The sequence below is a fragment of the Choristoneura fumiferana genome, chromosome 2 (genome assembly GCF_025370935.1).
Source record: "Choristoneura fumiferana chromosome 2, NRCan_CFum_1, whole genome shotgun sequence".
Lineage (NCBI taxonomy): Eukaryota > Metazoa > Arthropoda > Insecta > Lepidoptera > Tortricidae > Choristoneura > Choristoneura fumiferana.
The window spans coordinates 18,436,653-18,456,466 of NC_133473.1; the positions used below are offsets into that span (position 1 = coordinate 18,436,653).

At 36.2% G+C, this 19,814-nt stretch overlaps 2 protein-coding genes across 2 annotated transcripts in view; both read left to right on the plus strand.

Moving 5' to 3' along the window:
* The window catches only part of LOC141445310 (protein turtle-like), a 232,403-nt gene that overhangs the window by 133,389 nt on the left and 79,200 nt on the right, over positions 1-19,814 (plus strand). The gene's annotated exons all lie outside the window — the stretch shown is intronic.
* Positions 17,352-18,104, plus strand: LOC141445388 (uncharacterized). The gene has a single exon (XM_074111229.1). It carries the CDS (start codon positions 17,352-17,354, stop codon positions 18,102-18,104), a length of 753 nt encoding a protein of 250 aa, XP_073967330.1.

The window sequence follows — 19,814 nt, forward strand, 5'->3', positions numbered from 1 at the left end:
TGGATGGTGCTCTGCAGCTCTAGCTCTGCAAATAAGGCTGTTACAGATTTTGAAACGCATCGCTTTCAAAACCTAGATGCCAAACGCCTTATTATAAAGTCCTATACCTTCTTAAACTCAAACATATTATAATGATAGTATTGAGTCAGTTGCATTGCGCGCTCTGTAACGGGACCTTTAAAACAAAGTTTGTCTTTGCCAGCCATATTCGGGCACATACTTTACGCGGCCGCGTTAGGTATTCGTTTGGGATATTGCTGTCTTTATCGCTCGTGACATAAGCGCTCGCAGCCGTCCTCCCCCCCCCCATGCCTTCCGCAACGACGTCCGTAATGTATATCGAGATAGCTGTAGGCTTTTCAAGATTTGGGCGGTTGAATTTTGGGTTTCGTTGTCCTCATATTATACGAAAGTATAGCACAGAAATCAATGATATTTTACAATCAAGATATTCATTATATTTTCTTTGCCTCTGGTTTTTTAGATTTTTGTAAAAATGCTTTATTAGTCTGTAATTCTCGTGCAAAGTTCAAATCCTTTTTTTTTTGACGACTTTTGAGCTCCTGTAATTCTGATATTACACATTTAGATGAAAATCTGAAAAAAAAATTGATCTATTTCTGTTGCCTAGTTTTGAAATGAGACCGGGACTACGTTTGTATGGAGAATGGAACGAAGAAACTTCTCTTAAAGGTTCGCGTTGTGTTCGCCTTTGCCAAACACCACATGGAGGACATCATCAGTTAACGGAAACTGGTGGATTCTTTGATTAAAGCTTAAACACGATCACTAGCGTTAATATAGCGTGAAAACATACGTGTTAACACAACATTCTCCTAACAAGGTATTCTAAGTTTTATTAGCAAGCAAGTTTTCTGAGAAAGCTCAGAGCGTGCACTTGATACCGCTTACACGTTTCTTGCTGCTTAACATGAAAGCAAAATACCCCAACGCGGGTGCTTTCGCCTTCAACCGTTCTACCTTGCAATTTCATAATAAGATGATAAAGAAAATTAAAACTTAAAATAAGTTTTTATAAAATGTTACCTGTCGTGACATACGAGTATATTATGATGAATCATAACACAAAAGGCCACAGGACATCATGCTTGGTATAAAGACTGCTAAAAAAATAGGTATATAACAATATTTTAGAGCTTAAATTACTCGGTTTTTGGAGTTTGGAGGATTTACTTAGGGAAACTACTTAGCTACTGAAAAACATTCTGAAACATATTATCAGTTTATGAGATAACCTATACTCAGTAGTTATAAGTTATAAAATCTCTTACCTATCACACTGACCACTTAATAACACGTTCTAAATTTTTCCTACCGTTCATATAAGATTTATAACAAATAACGTCATTTTACAGCAATTTGAATTGTGTTTATTATTTACGTTTTAAACTTTCGTGATTTTTACTTATAGTCAAAATACCACCAACAGGACTTATAACGCTAACACACACGAGTAATATTTACCTCGATGCTTGGATCACATTACAGTGGTCGTGGTCACGAGTAAACCACGGGTTTATGTAGGTATTTTGTTCGAAATATGAAAAAAGTAGAAGTTGCCACAATTTCTATTTAAACTGTAATTAACTTTATAGGTATAGAAATTTTGGCAACTTTTACTGTTATGTAAGGTAAAATCTAAAACTAAAACAATAATGCTAAAACGATACTGATAAACTTTCAATACCTAAATTTGTGCTCACATACATAATAAACGAAGTCTACGCCTAATTATGCCGGCGAGCAAAGGTTATTTTTGCATGGAATGTCGTTCAAAAAGTGACTTAATATTTTGCTCATCTGTAAGTAATAAGTAGAATCAAGCAACACCCGACCGTTACAGTTTGTAACATACACAAGCTACCTAACTTTGCTATTACAATGTACTTAATCCTTTTTGTGCGTCCCTTTGTAACTCTTTAGCCTTCCCTTAAGATTAATTTAATTTATAGAATCGTCAACGTGACGAATTAAATTATTAACTCTTAGGTAACTTATAAATATTGCGTCACACGGACGTTTTCTGTGAAAACGGTTTTAGTAGAAAAGCAAGTTCAAGTAATATGTATGATAGGACCTCGTGTGATTGCTACCACTATCTTGCTTGCTAATCCTGCCATGAAGCAGCAGTGTTTGCACTGTTGCGTTTCGGCGTGGAGAGTAAGACAGTCGGTGAAATTTCTGGCACTTGAGGTATTCCTTCTCAGGCCTCTAGGTTGGCAACGCATCTGCAATCCCACTGGTGTTGCAGGTGTCTATGGCCTGTGGTGATCTCTTACCCTCAGGAGACCCACTTGTTCGTTTGTTATCCAGGCGAATGAAAAAATTAAGTTCATCATTAACAACTTTATTCAAATAATGATGTTACCTAACATCAGATACTCCTCCTCTGTGGTAACTAATTTACTGATATGATAATAATTATTCGGCTTAGACTTAAACTAAGTCCCAAAGCCTCAGACAAAGTAATGGCCCGTGCATTTAATTTAATTTTATCTCTATCTGGGTTCCCGGTAATCATGAGAAATGCGTTATGGGATGCATGACAATATATCTCAATTTCAGCAAGTGCCTGCTTCCCCTTGATACACGTATGAATCTCCCCCAAATCTGATATAGTAACGACACACCGTTTGGATTATGCAAGTCACGTATCTAAAATCGTCTTAGATCTCAGCTTGGGCGCCGTACGCGCAATATTCCCCCAAATTATACCTGAGTTCTCGATATGAACATGTTTACTTATTAAGCATTCACTTGTTTGTTTGTTCACCTAAGTTTCCGAGGCTCGGTGACCTATATACCGATGTGATGTAGTATTTTTGGTAGGCATAGCTCGGTATTAAGCGGCTTACGTAAGTTTGATGTTATAAAACCACGTTTGCGAGCGTTGAAAGGCAATATTAAAACGTCATATTCTAAAAAAGTAGTTAGTAGTAATAGTGCGACTGTACTAGCATTGTCATCTTAACTACAGTCGAGTTCATAAACGTGTGAGCAAAAATTTGATCAAAAATGTCTAAGCATGACTCTACTTATTTTTAACGGCGTAGAAGCGTGTTCAGATAATTTTGATCAAATTTTAGCTCACAAATTTATGAACTGGACTGTACATACCAATTGATATTTGTTATTGTTGGGGAATTTTCTTCGATTGCGAGAGAGAAATGAAGACACTCACCGAAGTTTCAGGAACGCTGCTCCTGGGGGCCCCTGGTGTTTGGTCGTCCACAGGCGTTATATCAGGATTTGAGTACACTGATTTCTTGTTTGTGCTAGGTTTTGAGAATTTTGGAATTGGAATTTTGAGCGGAGCGGTGACGCTGCACGCACGCGGCGGTAAGGCGGTTTTTAGAAGAGAATAAAATTTGATGTTGGCAGCACTGTCTTAGAGATGCTGCGTTTCATTGTTCCTTTTTTAAAAGGCGTTTGGTTCGTATCTACATTCAAACTTGGCCGAAATACGGAAGTGTTATCAAATCATCGGATTACTAGAAGTCGGCTTGCAATTTTACAAAAAATCGACGCAAGTTGCATAAAATCTCTTAGAAACTGTAGAATATTATATCTGACAGATTTGCGAAGATATACCTTGTAATATTATGTAAACAGGCGATATGTAATGTACCTACGAGGACGGCCAGGGTGTTTCACAGTACATTGATGCGATGACATCAATATTCATGGGAGAGTAAGAGAAAGCGAGACGCAGCGGCATGTTAATGTCGCGGCTTAACACTGCGTTTTGGTCCAAAGAGTAAACTTAGCGGGTTTTTTTTTGGGGGCGGTTAGAGTGATTTTCAACTTAGGGACACGTGAATATGTAAATTCTTAAGATGTTGATGACTGGGTGAACGGATCCGAACTCTGGCATGCAAACCCACAGGAATGCGAGTCGAATACCGTACACACCGATCCAAAAATCTTTTTCTTAGGACTTTTTTTAAGGAAGTGATTTTTCTAAACCTTTCTATAAAACCATTTATTTGGTATGGCGTAACATACATTATCATCCCATCATTCTTGAGAGCAGGCTTGTGCCCAGCAGTGGGACGTATATAGGCTGGAATGATGATTATGATGCAAATAGTCAATAGAAACAAAATACTTCAAACTAATTAGGTGACAAAAATTAGGTGGTTGATTATTCATGCAATAAATAAATATGACTTTTGTATTAACATCTATGAACCAACGGTTACTAGTATAACACAAGAAATCTTAAAATGACATCTAATAAACTGGCTAAAGCCAGAAAGTCGTTTCTAGGATATTTCATAGTTTTAAAATAAAATTTCAAAACTATTAGCGTTCAAAAAGAAACAGATTCGGAGTCTTTGAACAGAATTTATGACGATAACCATAACGCTACCGCTCATGCCAAATCCCAAGCAGTAATAAGGGCGGAGTAATACGGCGTGTATTTCCACTCCTGCGACGCCGGCTGGCGTACTAGTCGATTTACTAGTTACGCGATTCAATCTAAATATGCGTTAAAATTAAGTGGGTTTAGCGTACGTCGAATTAGAGCATACGGTATACTTATGCACTAAAGGCATTCAATGCACTGTGCGATTATTGTGCTACGTTAAAAAACGTAATTAATATACATTAAGATTCTAATCTACACTGGGGGTTCATATTATTATTGATTTATGTAATATTCTGCGTCGTATTTTATATTATCTACTATCGATTTGTGTAAAAATAACACTGAAAAAAAAGGTGTAAAAGTTGATGCTTTTTTGTACAAAGTTGTATGTCCTAGCTGTTACCAGTACAGGGATTATTAAATACAAAAGTTTGTTAGTGTCTCTTACTCTTTCACGCGTAAACAGTTCGACATTCTTTTTTAAATAGATGGCTTGACCTCGGAAAATAACCCTTGGTTTAAATGATTTTTATCTTTATTTGTATATCTATGAATTTATTGGTTGACATTAACTAATTATTCAAATATTCCTACGGGATCAGCATGTAAAATCATAAAATGTCAACCACCAAGTTCATAATTACACATTTTGCACAGATTATATTATCATACAACGAAAATGATCAGCTAATAAATTTCGTAATTTCAGTCTCATGGTTTTAAGCTAGCGAAACCAAAACACAAACAAAAGAAGAACAAATACAAAAGAAAATATAAAATTAAACTTTCACTTATTCTCGGCCCCAAACTGTCCATTGAAAGAACCACGTATTGTCAGAGTGACGTTCAAAACCGCGGGGTTCCACAATTTTCCGTGAGAATGCACATCGCGTGACTCACGTACAAAAGAGCAAGCATGAGGATCCGCTCATTTCGCCCCGTTGTTGTCGTTGTTATCCACTTGAACGTGTCTGATAAACAAAGGGCTGCACGGTATCACGGGCGTATTTTAATATTCCGTGATAAGCGCGGCACGTGAAAGTGCACAGGAATTGTCAAACTTATGGTGATGCAAAAAGGTCATTACCCTTAAAATAATGTAAGTATAATGAAACACGTTCTGATTAGGTGAAGCGATTAAACAGTATGAAAACGCATTGCACACAGAATATAATAGATTGTAGTGCATACTTTAGTTAGTATCTAAGAACAGCGTACCCCGTAAAAGATAAAACTTATAATCATTTTCTTGTTCAATGCCTTCTTAATCATAGAACGCAACTAGTGGATATACGAGTAGGTGACAAGTTAACATTCATGAAGACTTGCGTTCAGCACTGCAGTGAACGTCTATCGGCTGATGATGATGATCTTTCAAAAATAAATCCTTGCATTTCAATATTTTAATTTAGCACAACCCTTCCCATTCATTATTGACCAGCTCAGTCGGTGAACACGAACCGTTCATTCAGAAATGCGGCGTAATTTTTTCAGAAAAAAAAAGTCAAAACGATTTTCTAGCGAAAAAAATCTACCGATTCACGTCCCTCGGGAGGAAGTTAATAGATTTCATTAATTAACCCGCTCGCTGGACCGAGTGATTGCACCACTGTCCTGGGATAAAAAGTGACAATTCGTCGGGGGTGGGATTTGCCGTTATACCTTTTTACGTATGGGTTGCGACGAAGTAATCCTGTTAGGGTACCGCTTTGGTTAAGCGGAACCTTTTATCTTTTTGCTTGAACGGGCTATAGATTACTAAGTTCTGGTTTTTATTTTACGCTCGAGATGTCTGCAGGGCTACTACGAAACTCGAAGTTCGTGCCGTGCGGTCCCTCTGACACTTATACTATTTAATACGAGAGCGAGAGGGATGGTACGATACGAACTTCGAGTTTCGAGTTTCGTAGTAGCCCTGCTGGTCCTGAATTAAAAACGTTTGGGCTGACTGATCTACGTATTTGTATTTGAATTTCATTTAGTTTGAATTCAATTCAGAATTTGTCCAGTGCTGCTAGATAGAGGCGTAAAAATACGACGAAATGCTTCCATGTTTATGGGCGGTGGTGATCTCTTACCATCAGGAGACGCACATGCTCGTTTGCCATCCAGTCGAATAAAAAAAAAAGAAAATGATATTACGGCAATTTGCCTTGCAATTTTCTAGGCAAGAACATTGCTGTGTCCACAGATATATTGGAAAACATTTTTCTTCACATTGTGATTCGTATGGTTAAAAAATTGTGTGGATTTATCACAAATTAAATAATATTTGTTCTTAATTCGAAACTTACTTGCATTTCACGTCTTCGTAATGAAAATACTTTATACTTACCTAGAGTTAAAGATTCCTTAAACAAACAAAAATAAAAATAAAAATCTTGGAAACCCAATTAGAAGCCTCCATTTTATTATTGGTGTTCTTGCTGACAGATCTTTTGCCCTTTAGGTAAAATTATGATACTACTTGAGTTTTCTTATCACTTCATTTTTGTTTCGTCTTATTTTGAATTAAAGCTTATTTCAACATAAAAAAGTTCTTGTTTTATGAAATTTATTCTATTTTTTATGAAACTACGACTGTTAATTTCAAATGCCGCCTAATATTTCAAATCTCAGGTGACGCTATGTAGCGATATGTGTATATTTCACTGACAGATGATTTGTGCCTGTCACATCATACAGTCAATTTATTTCGAGGACGCATCGTTAAAAGGAAAACATGGTGTCAATTTATATTTGAGTAGCTTTTATTAAATCCAATACAATGTCGCCATGTTTATGTGGGTTTCAACGTTATATGTCGTACAATAACATATTATTATGACCCAATTCGAGTTATTAAGTTCTACTTAATGATGATTTATTAATGTAATAATTTTGATTTCCCTGTGAAAGAATTTAAGTAATCAAACCTTATAATTGATTTATAACTAAAGTACATTATTCAAAGGAAATGCTCGCAACTCTGTTATTATTTTCTTTTACAAGTCGGTTAACATAGCAAATAAGAATGTAACACGTGACGAATAGAATTTTTAATATTAAAACTTTACTGTTAATCCTTCACAGTACCTAGTGTAATTTAACACTACCACTTTTTTCCAAATTGATCGTTTAAAAGTAAAAATTGACGATTGTGTCTTTTTGTCATATCGAGAGCAAGCTTCTAGTGTGTTAACTCCAATTGTTTAAAAACAACAGTTGTTGTAAAATTGCAAAAGTGTACGTGTATGTGCTTTTCTACAAACAATAACGGTAAGTATTTAAAGTGAACTTTTCAGTTTCACTAGTCTACTTTGAAGATATTCTTGAGATTAAAGTCCAGGTGCATTTGTTCATCATTTTCTTACATCAGACACGCTTTGAAGACAAAACTGAAAAAACTTTCCTTTTAAGGGGATCCCATGCCCCAATGACCTTCGATCTGAATTACTTAGTTTTGTAATGATTTTTGTAGCTTATTATATTAACAACAACGGCTTTAAGCAATATAGTATCCCATATTTACTTCAAAGTTCATTGTTTTCGAGATATTTGGCATCAAAGTTGAAAAATTTTAGGCCAAAAAACTGGTTTTATGGCCATAACTTTTGTGTTAATTAGTTTCAAATGAAAACCCTCGACCAGTTTTTAGAGACGTCAAAGACAAACCCACATATGTAGATTTCGTACATGTTAGATCTTTTACGTCAAAAGAGATACGAAATAAGTGTTTTTAGACAATGTTTAAAAAAATCATACAAAATTAAGTATTCATTTTTTTTCAAAATCCGATAGACAAAAATGGAGATAAAAGATTGGAGCTCCGATAGCAGTTTGACTTATAATTCTATATGTAGTGCAAAAGTAGGAGATACGGTTCAAAACTTGACAAAAATCGATGAAAACCTCGGGTAGCCCCTTAACCAAGCGGAACCTCGAGTCCACACAAAAGCTTAGTTTACATTTTTTTTCTAGCAAAGAGCAAAACTGTGTTATGAATGGGTGTAGTTCAAGCGTTACCTTTTTTACCCAAAGAGTGAACAGGATTAAACCACAGACCTTATATCGAGATAGACCGTAAGAGTTTACCTACCTTGCGTGTTGCGTGTAAAAAGTTTGATCCACGGTCAACGTTTTGTCCGACCTAAATGCGCGAAGCGCTTTGAAAAGTGAAAATGCCGCCGCTCGAGTCGCGGTGGCACGCCTTTGAATCGGTACCGTGCGGTCTTGATTTCCCATCACTAAATCTCGCTCGTGACGTGATCGTAGGTACAAAAAAAAATTCGACACGCTAGGTTCTCATACAGTTTGAAGCGCTCGTTTCGTCTATCTCGATATGAGTTCTGTGGATTAAACGTTCAATAGCTGAGGTAAATCGTAATTCAGAAAGGGACGAGTTCAGGGTTAAGTCGGTAAACTGGATGACGTTTAGACGTTTTGGAGAGGGTTACTCGAGACTAAACGATTTCTGTTGTAGATTATAAATGGTAATTTATTTTTCTTTGTTTTACTCTCAACTCTATACATTTATCTGCAAACACCGCTCAAATGGATATATCGATTTGGATACTTTTTTAACAGAAAATTTCAAATAATCTCATAGACAGTTTTGTTCCCCGTAAAATATTGCGAACGCGTCGCAATTGTCAGCGTGGACTGCACGTGCCCCATTCGAGCTAAATTGTGCTGAATTTTAAATAATTTACAAACATACCTTTTTAAGAGCAAGTTTTGTCGATTTGTATTAAAAAAAATTATTTAATGGGTTTTTACACATGATTTTCGCTGTTAAATATGACAGTCGTTCATGACCTAGCTATTATCCGCAACTACGTCACAATTTTCTGAGATATAATACTTTAATTTATAATAGTGTGAAGCTTAAATAGTTTTTTTTTCATTGATTCGATAGTTCCGCTAATAGCCTATGTAAGTGAAATGTCAGCCGTGTTTGCTAAGGGATGTTGATTCTTATAACCGTTCTTGAGTTCAAAAAATTACATCACATCTACGAGTGTCTTTGATCACGGGCAGATAGGCCGGAAAAAATGTCTAATGTAACAATTATAATAATAGAGCCCTTTATTCGGAAATTAGTTTTAAAGAAAGAAAGAAGATTGATTTATTTGTCGACATGAACACTCACAAAATAAAAATAAACACTAAACTAATTTAGAATCTCAGCCCAATATGTTTGCCAGTCCCTTGCACTGTGACAAAAGGAACAGGCTCAGCTTATGCTGCACACGCATGCTATCCTATGTTGTATAATGTTATTGTCCCTGCTGTTTTACAAGTACATTACGCTAACGTTTTTTTTTATAAAATATCTCTAATTTCAGTACCTATGGCATAGGACTCCTCCAAGGCCTTCCACTGACATCTTTCATCTGCAACCCTTCTCCAGTTTGGACCCACAGTCATCTTCAGATCATCTTTCCATTTTGTGATCTGCCTTCCCCGTTTCCTCTTCCCATCTCGGGGGTATCACTTGGTTGTTGCCTTTGCCTTGGTCCATTTCCCTTTTTTGTCTCGCATTATGTGTCCAATCCATTTCCACTTTTGCTGGTCTATTCTTGTCCGGATGTCAGTAAGTTTAGTTTTTGATCTGATCACAGTGTTCCTAATTCAGTCTTGTCTTCGTATGTTTGTCACTCCATTGCTCTTTGTCACGTGGTTCGCTTTGTTCTCAGACACTTGGTCATTGCCCAGGTCTCACAGCCGTAAGTTAGGCATTGCAGTATGCATGTGTTGAAAGTCTTCCTTTTGAGTGTCAGTGGATAAGTCTAAAGATAGATCTTTAGACTTGATTATTTCCTTTAGAGCCCAGTACTTTTTTCATCCCATAGCTATTCTCAGTTTTAGCTCCTTTGCCATTTGTTCGTTAGTGGAGATAACTTGTCCTTGTCATTGACATATTCAAGATTTTCTTGTCCGATTTTGATGTTTGTTTGTGTGGAATTGGTCATTTACTTTGTTTTGTTGACATTCATTTTCAGTCCAACGCTGTTACATGTAACTAGCCGTTTATAATAAAAAACTGATACTGTACAAAAACATGTATCACTTTATTTATTGATGAAAATGTTAGCGAGATAGTCAACAAGCTTTATTTACTAAACGTTTGAAGAGTGATGTTAACATTTAACTAATTATTAAAAGCAAATTCAAAAATAAAATTCCAACATATATTTTACAAATAACGCGTCCTTTTATACAACGTATTCCTCCAATTTTCGAGTTGCCGATTTTAAAAATATTTACAACAAAGCGAGCTCACCTTCATATCGATGTCAAAGGCACAATTCAAGCGTTACGTGTCCCGTGCTAACTCCCCCCGTTCCTCTTTTAGTCACGTATCGTTGTGCTAAGAAAAAGCCCGTGGCCCTCACGCGATCTTGGTCTTGGGGACCGTACACACTTTCTTTTATTACGAAATAAAATAAAATGAAGCTGGTTAGTAAAAGTTTATGACACAGGTACGGAGGTTTCGACGAGGAAAAAATATAATTTCGTTTTTGTTCGTTCCAAGTAAACGTCGTAATTTTGAGTACGTTTTTGACAAGTTAACATGAACACTTTTTCCAAATTTGTTAACCTAACTTTATTAACTGTAACCGACTTTACTTTGCGGAACTCATAACATAACATATGAGGATTTTCTGAATTGTGAAGATCGCTAGATGGCGTTAAGATCGTGAGGTCCGTTTGACGTTACAGTCTTTCTTGCGATTGATATAATAGTCTAAGCCAATCCCATTAAAGTTATCAAAATATTTTTTTACGTAAATAATGAAAGTATCCTGAAATTATTACGTGCCGTATATCGGCGCTTATTGACCAATTTATTAGAGGTGAATATTTCATTCTGTGACAAGACAAGATCAAACGAATTTGTTATTTTTATCATTTATTTCTCGTAAATCAATCATTACGAGTTCATTTACGCTTATTCTATGTTGTGCTGTGTACGTCCTATATGTTAGTATTTATATAGGTATATACCTATATTTATATAATTAAGACAGCTCTCCTCTACAAGTTGCATTTTTTAACGATTTTCGCGAAATTTGGAGAGCTGGTTCGTTATTTAAATAATGTAACGTTTGCGGTGAACATTTATTCAGTTTTAAGCTATGAAAAGATATAATGTACTCACGAGAACTATTATAACTCACAAAGCTAAAAACAATTCACACCTAACATTTCCACAGCTTTCGCTTTCACAACTCGCACTTTATATAAGTACAAAATATGTTGGTATTGCGGGTAATGCACGAAACGTATTTAAGTTGAAAAATAAGTTAAATCGTCCAGTAGACACGGCATCTATCCACATCTCGAGACAATTGTCTATCTATCTACATCGCGCGTCACGGCCCAAGGGAACAGTTGCTTCCAATGTTTGCTCGTAAAACTTGTACGTACACGAACCGGAGAAATTTTACTTTTCCTACCCCAACGAATTATTTTACGAAACGTCTGATAAACTACTGTTTTATTGGTTGTTCCGGTACTTTTTTCGCGAAGATTCCCACGTTCCGCCGAATTGATGTCGGCTTAGATTTGTAACGGCTGTACATTGTATTACTTCTCGAACAAAAATTTGGTTAACGAAATAAAAAAAAAACACAACCGTAAATTTACTGTTTTTGATATGGCGAGTCAATTTTTTGGGGCGGCGGAGGACCAGTAGCCCGCTAGTGCTGAAATAGTTATTTGTGCTTCGAGGTTGGTAAGTATGGTTTTACAAATGAGTTGACGAGTAATAAACCCGAGCCGCAAGGCGAGAGTTTTCATCGTCACGCACGAGTTTGTAAAACCTTGCCATTCGTGTATCATACGACGTTTTCCAATACATTAATGAGAAAATAGGCAATTAAAAACACAAAATTAAAAAAATTAAAATAAAGTAACGCAAAGTTTTACAAAAATGGCGCTTCCGTAATGCGCATGCGTAAGTTTTGTTTTTAATTAGGTTAACTAAAATTATCAGGCAAAGGTAGACGCATTCAGCCACTGCAATTTTTTTCGAATAAATAAAAGGTGGAAATGATTAAAATCTAAGGTAATTAAATAATATGCTTCCTTACTATTATTTAAATAAACAATTAAAGTAGCTTTATCTTTTTGTTTTACATTAAAAGTACAACTAAACATGAAGTAAACAAACCCTCACATAACCGAAATAAAACACATTTTTTGAATAAATTTTACTTATCTCAATTAATTTTAATAACCACCTAAATCACATTTGTCCACCTAAATCACATTTGTCCACCTAAATCAGGGTATCACAGTATTTTTTTATTATAGATTAATACGTGATAGATTTGATTTATGTCACAATGTCGCGATGAAATGTCAAAACGTCAGAGCCTTAGAGCCAACAAAGTTGCGGACGCTAGGTGGCGCTGATGTCATGCACAGAGCCAATATTTGCAAAATTGCGTTTTGATCTGTAGCGGTGCTTGTAAATTAGAACGAAACTACGTTTGTGTGGGGACGCGAGCGTACTGGGAACTCGGCGTTGTGGTAAATAGCCAACTGTCAACCCGGAAATTTAGGCCCATGTGATTGAAATCTAGTTATTACGACGCTACGCCACTGCAAAAGCGTAGCTATTGTACCTTCTTTCAACTCTCTAGGTTCCGTAACCGCAAGGGCGCCGTGGCCGCAGTAACGAAATAAAAAGTCTACAAGTGCGCCTCAAATCGAAAAAGTTTGAGAACCGCTAGCTAGGTATTAAAATTAAGCCTCTCAAGAAAAATAACGATGAACCACATCTCTTTCAAATTTATTTTAAAATGACAATAAAATCCACAAATTCTATCCCACAGGAACTACTTTTGCAATTTCCCGGTATAATAGTTTTTTTATTCGACTGGATGGCAAACGAGCAAGTGGGTCTCCTGATGGTAAGAGGTCACCACCGCGCATAAACATCTGCAACACCGCAACATTGCAGATGCGTTGCCAAACTAGAGGCCTAAGATGGGATACCTCAAGTGCCAGTAATTTCACCGGCTGTCTTACTCTCCACGCCGAAACACATCAGTGCAAGCACTGCTGCTTCACGGCAGGATTAGCGAGCAAAATGGTGGTAGTAATCCGGGCGGATCTTGCACAAGGTCCTACCACCTGCAAGTATCCTATGTTACATAAATGTTAACTAACCCTGTGCTACATTAAAATCAGTTTTCGGCAATTTGTGCGTGAAAGAGTAACTTCATTCATACATCCATCGCATTATTTCTGATACATACTAGTGAAATACCAGACAAGATTTTATTTTTCGCACAGTCTTAACGTAGGACAAACCACCTGCAAATATACTCAGCGGCACAAAATTTGGCCCACTGCATACAAAATTACCTAGTATTTGAGGGCCATATTTTTTGCCGCTGGTATATTTCCATGAATGAAGCAAATTTCTGACATGTCACAATTTGCCTGACAAAAAGCCATATAAAATGTACCGTACAAATCCATTACCACTCAACCCTGCGGTCCAGTAACAGTTTTTCCGTATCGCCGCTCGAACGCAATAATCGTTCTTTTATCGGATGCGGGTGCATATTCAGTGGCACAATATTATCCGACGCACGCGTGTAATCCGCGTCGCTTGTGACAAACGATCCGATTAGCATCGGGGAGCACCGCGCTAGGGTTGACGAGAGGCGTTATTTTGTCCTCGTGATCAAAGGCGTCGTTTAAATTGACATTGGGTGTATATGCGATGGTATTTTATGCTGGAAAGGATAACCTAGAGAGGTTCTTACCATGGTCAAAGAGAAAAAAACGTTATTGGAGACTATGAATGGCAGAAGGGGACATAATGCATGATAGGGCACTTGATGCGACACTAAAATTCCATAAATTTCAAAGGTTCAAATGAAAATTCCTAATATCCATATTATTATTATTATGGATCTCCGCAAAGTAACGCCTGATTCAATAAATTATTCAAAAGTTTATATTTTATTTTATATCCAAACTTTTTTGAATATGGTGGTAAAAAATATTTAGTGGCAACCCCGACCAGTTGTCACCGCTATCTGCGATGGTTCTGCCGACTGCCTTGGTGATCATTTCCTTCTAAATGGGATATTTCCTGACAATCCATACTAAATTATAAATGCGAAAGTGTGTGTGCTTGTATGTTTGTGTGTTTGTATGTTTGTCCGTCTTTCATGTCGAAACGGAGCGACGGATTGACGTGATTTTTGGCATAAAGATAGTTTTTGAGCCAGAGAGTAACATAGGATACTTTTTATCCCGGAAAAATGCACACTTCCCGAGGGAACAGCGCGCGAAACTAGTTCAATATAATTCACGAAATAAGTTTATATACTTTTACATTACTTTTATTAATCGTTTTACTGGGCGTTTTACAACGCAGACATTTCTTCTCGCTTTATCCGATTTACTTTATTTATCTCTAGTAGCGCTTTGCTGTTGTAGAAAGCATTACAAAGTATTTCATTAGATTACTGTTAAAAATAAAGTTGTGTTAAATACTTGTGATGTATAGATTTATCATTTAATAATATTGTAAATCTGTTTAAAAAAAAAATATACCTCGTTGAGTTTCTTGCCGGATTCTTCTCAACAGAGGTTTTTCCGAACCGGTGGTAGATTTTTTTGACATTCATAAGTGCTTGTTATAGCCTAAATTGAATAAAGATATTTTGACTTGGACTTTGACTACAGATTGCCATATCAAAGGCGTTTGGTGTTAACACTTCGTATAAAATACATTAGTCAAAAAACGTGTGTTTAATTTTTTGTAAAAACTTAGTTCGTAATGGTTCCAGTCATTCTCATAATAATAGCGAAATTAATTTAAAATGGAAATGTAAATTTAATGGCATTTGAAACCAATTTCAATGTTATTCTAAAAACCGGCCCTATATACCTTGACATTAACTACACGTTCACTATCTATTATTTATAAGCATAAATATGCCATTTTCCTCTATTTTTATGGACATCCGTTCTTAGAATATAAATCATTGACATTTTTCAATCTTACACATCTTTGAAAATTCAGCTAGTGTTGTAATAAAATAAAATTCTACAAAATTTCACGTTTTAATCGTGATCATTTACATTTTGTTACCTTAGACCTTTGTTCGTACGAACGGTCCAATTGTTGTTGTGACAAATTGGGCGATTATCATCCACGGCCTGTCTTAAGGGACGATAAACGTTGAGCCCACGAATAGTTCAATTTGGATTTCCTTGCGATGGTTCTTGCTGGAAAAAAATAAAAATTCAAACGTGAATCATCAAGTAAAATATAATATAATTATTCTGAGTGGGAACCTATTTAGCGTCATGTATGTCTTTATCTGTTCTATGTTTGTTTTATGGCGTTAAATAAATTTATTTTCTTTCTTTCTTTCTTTCAAAATAGCACAGCGAAAAATTACAAAAGCGTAGTTTTATGTCAAGAAAAGACAGATTTTTTTTCCACACTTCAGTCTACTCGTGACCACGGCAACTGTAACGTTGCCGAAACGTCGAGGTACATATTACTTGTGTAAAAATAGCGTGATAAGTCCCGTATATGGTATTTTAACTACAAGAAAAGACACTTAACAACGCATAGTTATACACGCGCGTTTTTTCCATGTTGTCACGATTTTTTTTCTTTATCTCTTTCTTTATACAAACGTCTTAGTCCAGGTGTATTAAATGATAACTACTCGTGGTAAGAGAAGAAATAACAATTAAAACACAGCGACTACGTTTTTTTACGGGAAGTGCGTGTAGGAATCATACAAGAAGGGATCTGTACAACCGTACAATAACATTGTTACATTCGAAGCAAAGGATTTCCTTTAAGTTTCATTATATTTATTTATTTATTTTAAAGCTAGACAACAAGGAGGAAACCTGGACAATACATTATTAGGGTTCCGGAGCCAAAATGGCAAAAACAGAACCCTTATATAGTTTCGCCATGTCTGTCTCTCTGTCTGTCTTTCTGTCCGTCCGTCCGCGGCTTTGCTCAGGGACTATCAATGCTAGAAAGCTGTAATTTTGCACGGATATAATATATATAAACTATGCCGACAAAATGGTACAATAAAAAATTCAAAAACATTTTTTTAGGGTACCTCTCATAGACAAAGTGGGGGTGATTTTTTTTTCTCATCAAACCCTATAGTGTGGGATATCGTTGGATAGGTCTTTTAAAACCATTAGGGGTTTGCTAAGACGATTTTTCGATTTAGTGATTTGTTTGCGAAATATTCAACTTTAAAGTGCAAATTTTCATTAAATTCAAACGTCCCCCCCTCTAAAATCTAAACCGGTGGGTGGAAAAATTTGAAAAAATTCAGAATGGTAGTAAGTATGTATATCAAACTTTCAAGGAAAACTATAACAGCTAAGTTTGCTTGAGAATTATTAGTAGTTTAAGAGTAAATAACAGCCTAAGGTATAAAATATACCTAAACTTGGAAGATTCCGTATAAAATACGAAATGCTTAGAAAAATATTCCTTATTTTTTTCGTAATAGCTACGGAACCCTATTTTGGGCATGTCCGACACGCTCTTGGCCGGTTTTTTTTTTTGTTACGGTTACATGTAATTTTTCTCTCCTCACTCGCTTTTGTAATGACGATGCTATAATAATTTTCTTTATAATATTATAATTTTTTTGTTATTTTTTCTTAATGTTATAGCAACTAGCAATAAAATACATTAAATAGAACCATTTCCGTACAATATCTTCTCTACAATTCAATTTGTACTGACTCACGTTGAACTGCCGAAAACTTCACCATCTGCAGGTTCCTATTACAGGTAGCTTTGCTTGTTTTTGACTTGGTGACTTCCTTCGGAACTTGGCAAATGCCCAGATCGTTAACGTGAAAATCTGCAATCTCAACCTTATGCTAATGCCCAATGGAGTAAAGAATGAGACTCGCTTAATGTTTTTTCTTTAATAGAGTTGCAATCATGCAAGAGGATCCCAATTTGACTGCATTACGGGATATGTTTGCATCCTTTTCTAAGGAGCAGGATAGAAGATTTTCGGAGCTCAAAACCACTATCATTGATTTGAAAGAGCAAAACTCGGAGCTTACTAAGAGTGTAGAGCTCATGTCTGATAAATATGATGAATTCTTGGTTCGCGTTTCCGAGCTGGAAGCGAAGCGCAAAGAAGACGCCCTGCGGATTCAGTACCTTGAGGAAAAACTAGAGACCGTGGAGCGCAAACATAGAGACACTGGCATTGAGTTGCGGAATATTCCTAAAACTAACGGTGAAACCAAGGAAACTCTTTGTAATATTGTAGTGAATCTGGGAAAGGCAGTGAGGACAGAAATAAATAGGAGTGATATCAAAGATATTTATCGCTTAAAATCTAAGGATTCCTCTGAACCCATCATCGCTGAACTGACCTCGGTACTGGTGAAGGAAAGAGTCATAAAAGCTGTCAAACATTTCAATAAAACCAAACCAGTCGGAGAGAAACTTAATACCACGCACTTCCAATTCCAGCAACCAGCGAAGCCGGTGTTTGTGTCTGAAACGCTAACATCCAAAGCTCAGAGACTCTTTTCTGCAGCAAGAGCCGTACAGAGGGAATACGGTTATGCTTTCTGCTGGACTTCGCATGGGGTTGTTTATCTTCGAAAGGATGAAAACTCGCCGCTTGTAAAAATAAGTAATGAGGCTAAACTAGACGTGATTAGGAGGAGTTCGTGACTGTTTCTTATTATTCTTTCTATATACATTATAATTATATTATATTGCATACTCATAATAATATATTTTTACCTTGTAGCCACATCAGTTCACACAAATCTACAAACAATACACATATGTACTACACACTTTACAATATTTTATGCAATCCTACACACACAATATACACACATGCTTCACCTGGGTTTTCCTCTTAACTACGTAATATGGACTGACGCTCTTTTTGAAGAATATAAAAACCCGACTTAATTTTCGATAATATAAATAACGTTATAAATGATATTGACAATATTATGTCAATTTCAAAGTCTTTTTCCTGTGATGTGGACAGCTGCCATGAACGAGTACCAAAAGCTTCCCTGTCTTTATCAGTGTTAACGCAAAATATACGCAGTATCAATTGTAATTTCAATTCATTTGAAGTGATGCTCAGCAGACTCCGCATTGATTGCGATGTTTTGATATTAACTGAATGTTGGTTGAAACAGCTTCCTCAAATACCAACATTGCCGGGCTATAACTCACACGCTACTCAATCTAACTGCAACCAAAATGATGGGATAGTTGTTTACGTAAAGGATCATATCAGTTACTCAATCTACGAGCCGCCTCTACTAGATGGTAGTGGTATGATAATTAAAATCGGAAGTCAGATTGCCATTGCTGCCATTTATCGATCACCTTCAAATCATAACACGGATTTATTTCTAACATCCTTAGATCAAATATTATCCGATTTATCTATGTTTCAGAATATTACGATCATGGGAGATATTAATATAAATATTACTCCAACCGCCATCGATGCATCTGCTGGTCGTTATCTTACTCTGGCTGCTTTTCATGGACTCTTGCCAACGCACACTCTAGTCACAAGAGATGATAGTAATACTTGCATTGACCATGTGCTACTGAAAAGTAAAAAACCTTCACATACTGTCGTTCTTCAAACTGCAGTCACAGACCATAAACCAGTCTTATTATTGCTGGAACACAAAGTTAATCGTACTTTTTCTGTCGCCACGCACACTAAACTTAATCTTGAAGATTTAATATCGGACGTTTCAGATATTAACTGGCAGCCTATTTATGAATCGCTGGACCCTGAATTTAGCGTAAATTACCTAATAAAATCCTTACAAACTAGCATTAAAAGAAATTCTAAAATTATAACGCTACCTAATCGTAAAAAAATGATAAAGCCATGGATTACACCTGGCCTTCTAAGATGTATAAAACATAGAGACAAATTACATCTCATATCAAAGGGTTCTCCTGAGAATGTCATTCTTAAAACTACTTACACACGATATAGAAATTTCTGCAATTCATTACTAAAAAAGATTAAAAGGTTATATGATAAAGAGCAAATATATAAAGCTGGTAAAAACAGTAAAAAGATATGGGAAGTTATTAAGAATGTTGCAGGTACTTCTAAAACTAATGCTTTTCCGAAAGAATTATTGACAATGTGTCCATCTCCTCAGCAGTCAATCAACGAAGTTAATCGATATTTTGTTGACATAGCAAGATCTTTAGCTGACGCGCTCCAAAACAATTATAATCCTGGTATTTTAAATCCGTGTCAGGCGCAGGAAGGTCACCCTAATAACGCGTCATCTTTTGTCCTGTTACCTACTGACGATGATGAAGTAAACCGTCTTATACTTGGCTTAAAAAACACTTGTTCAGTGGGGTGGGATAACATCG

Coding starts and splice junctions, on each gene's coding strand:
- LOC141445388 (XM_074111229.1), top strand. CDS start 17,352: ATGCAAGAGGATCCCAATTTGACTGCATTACGGGATATGTTTGCATCC.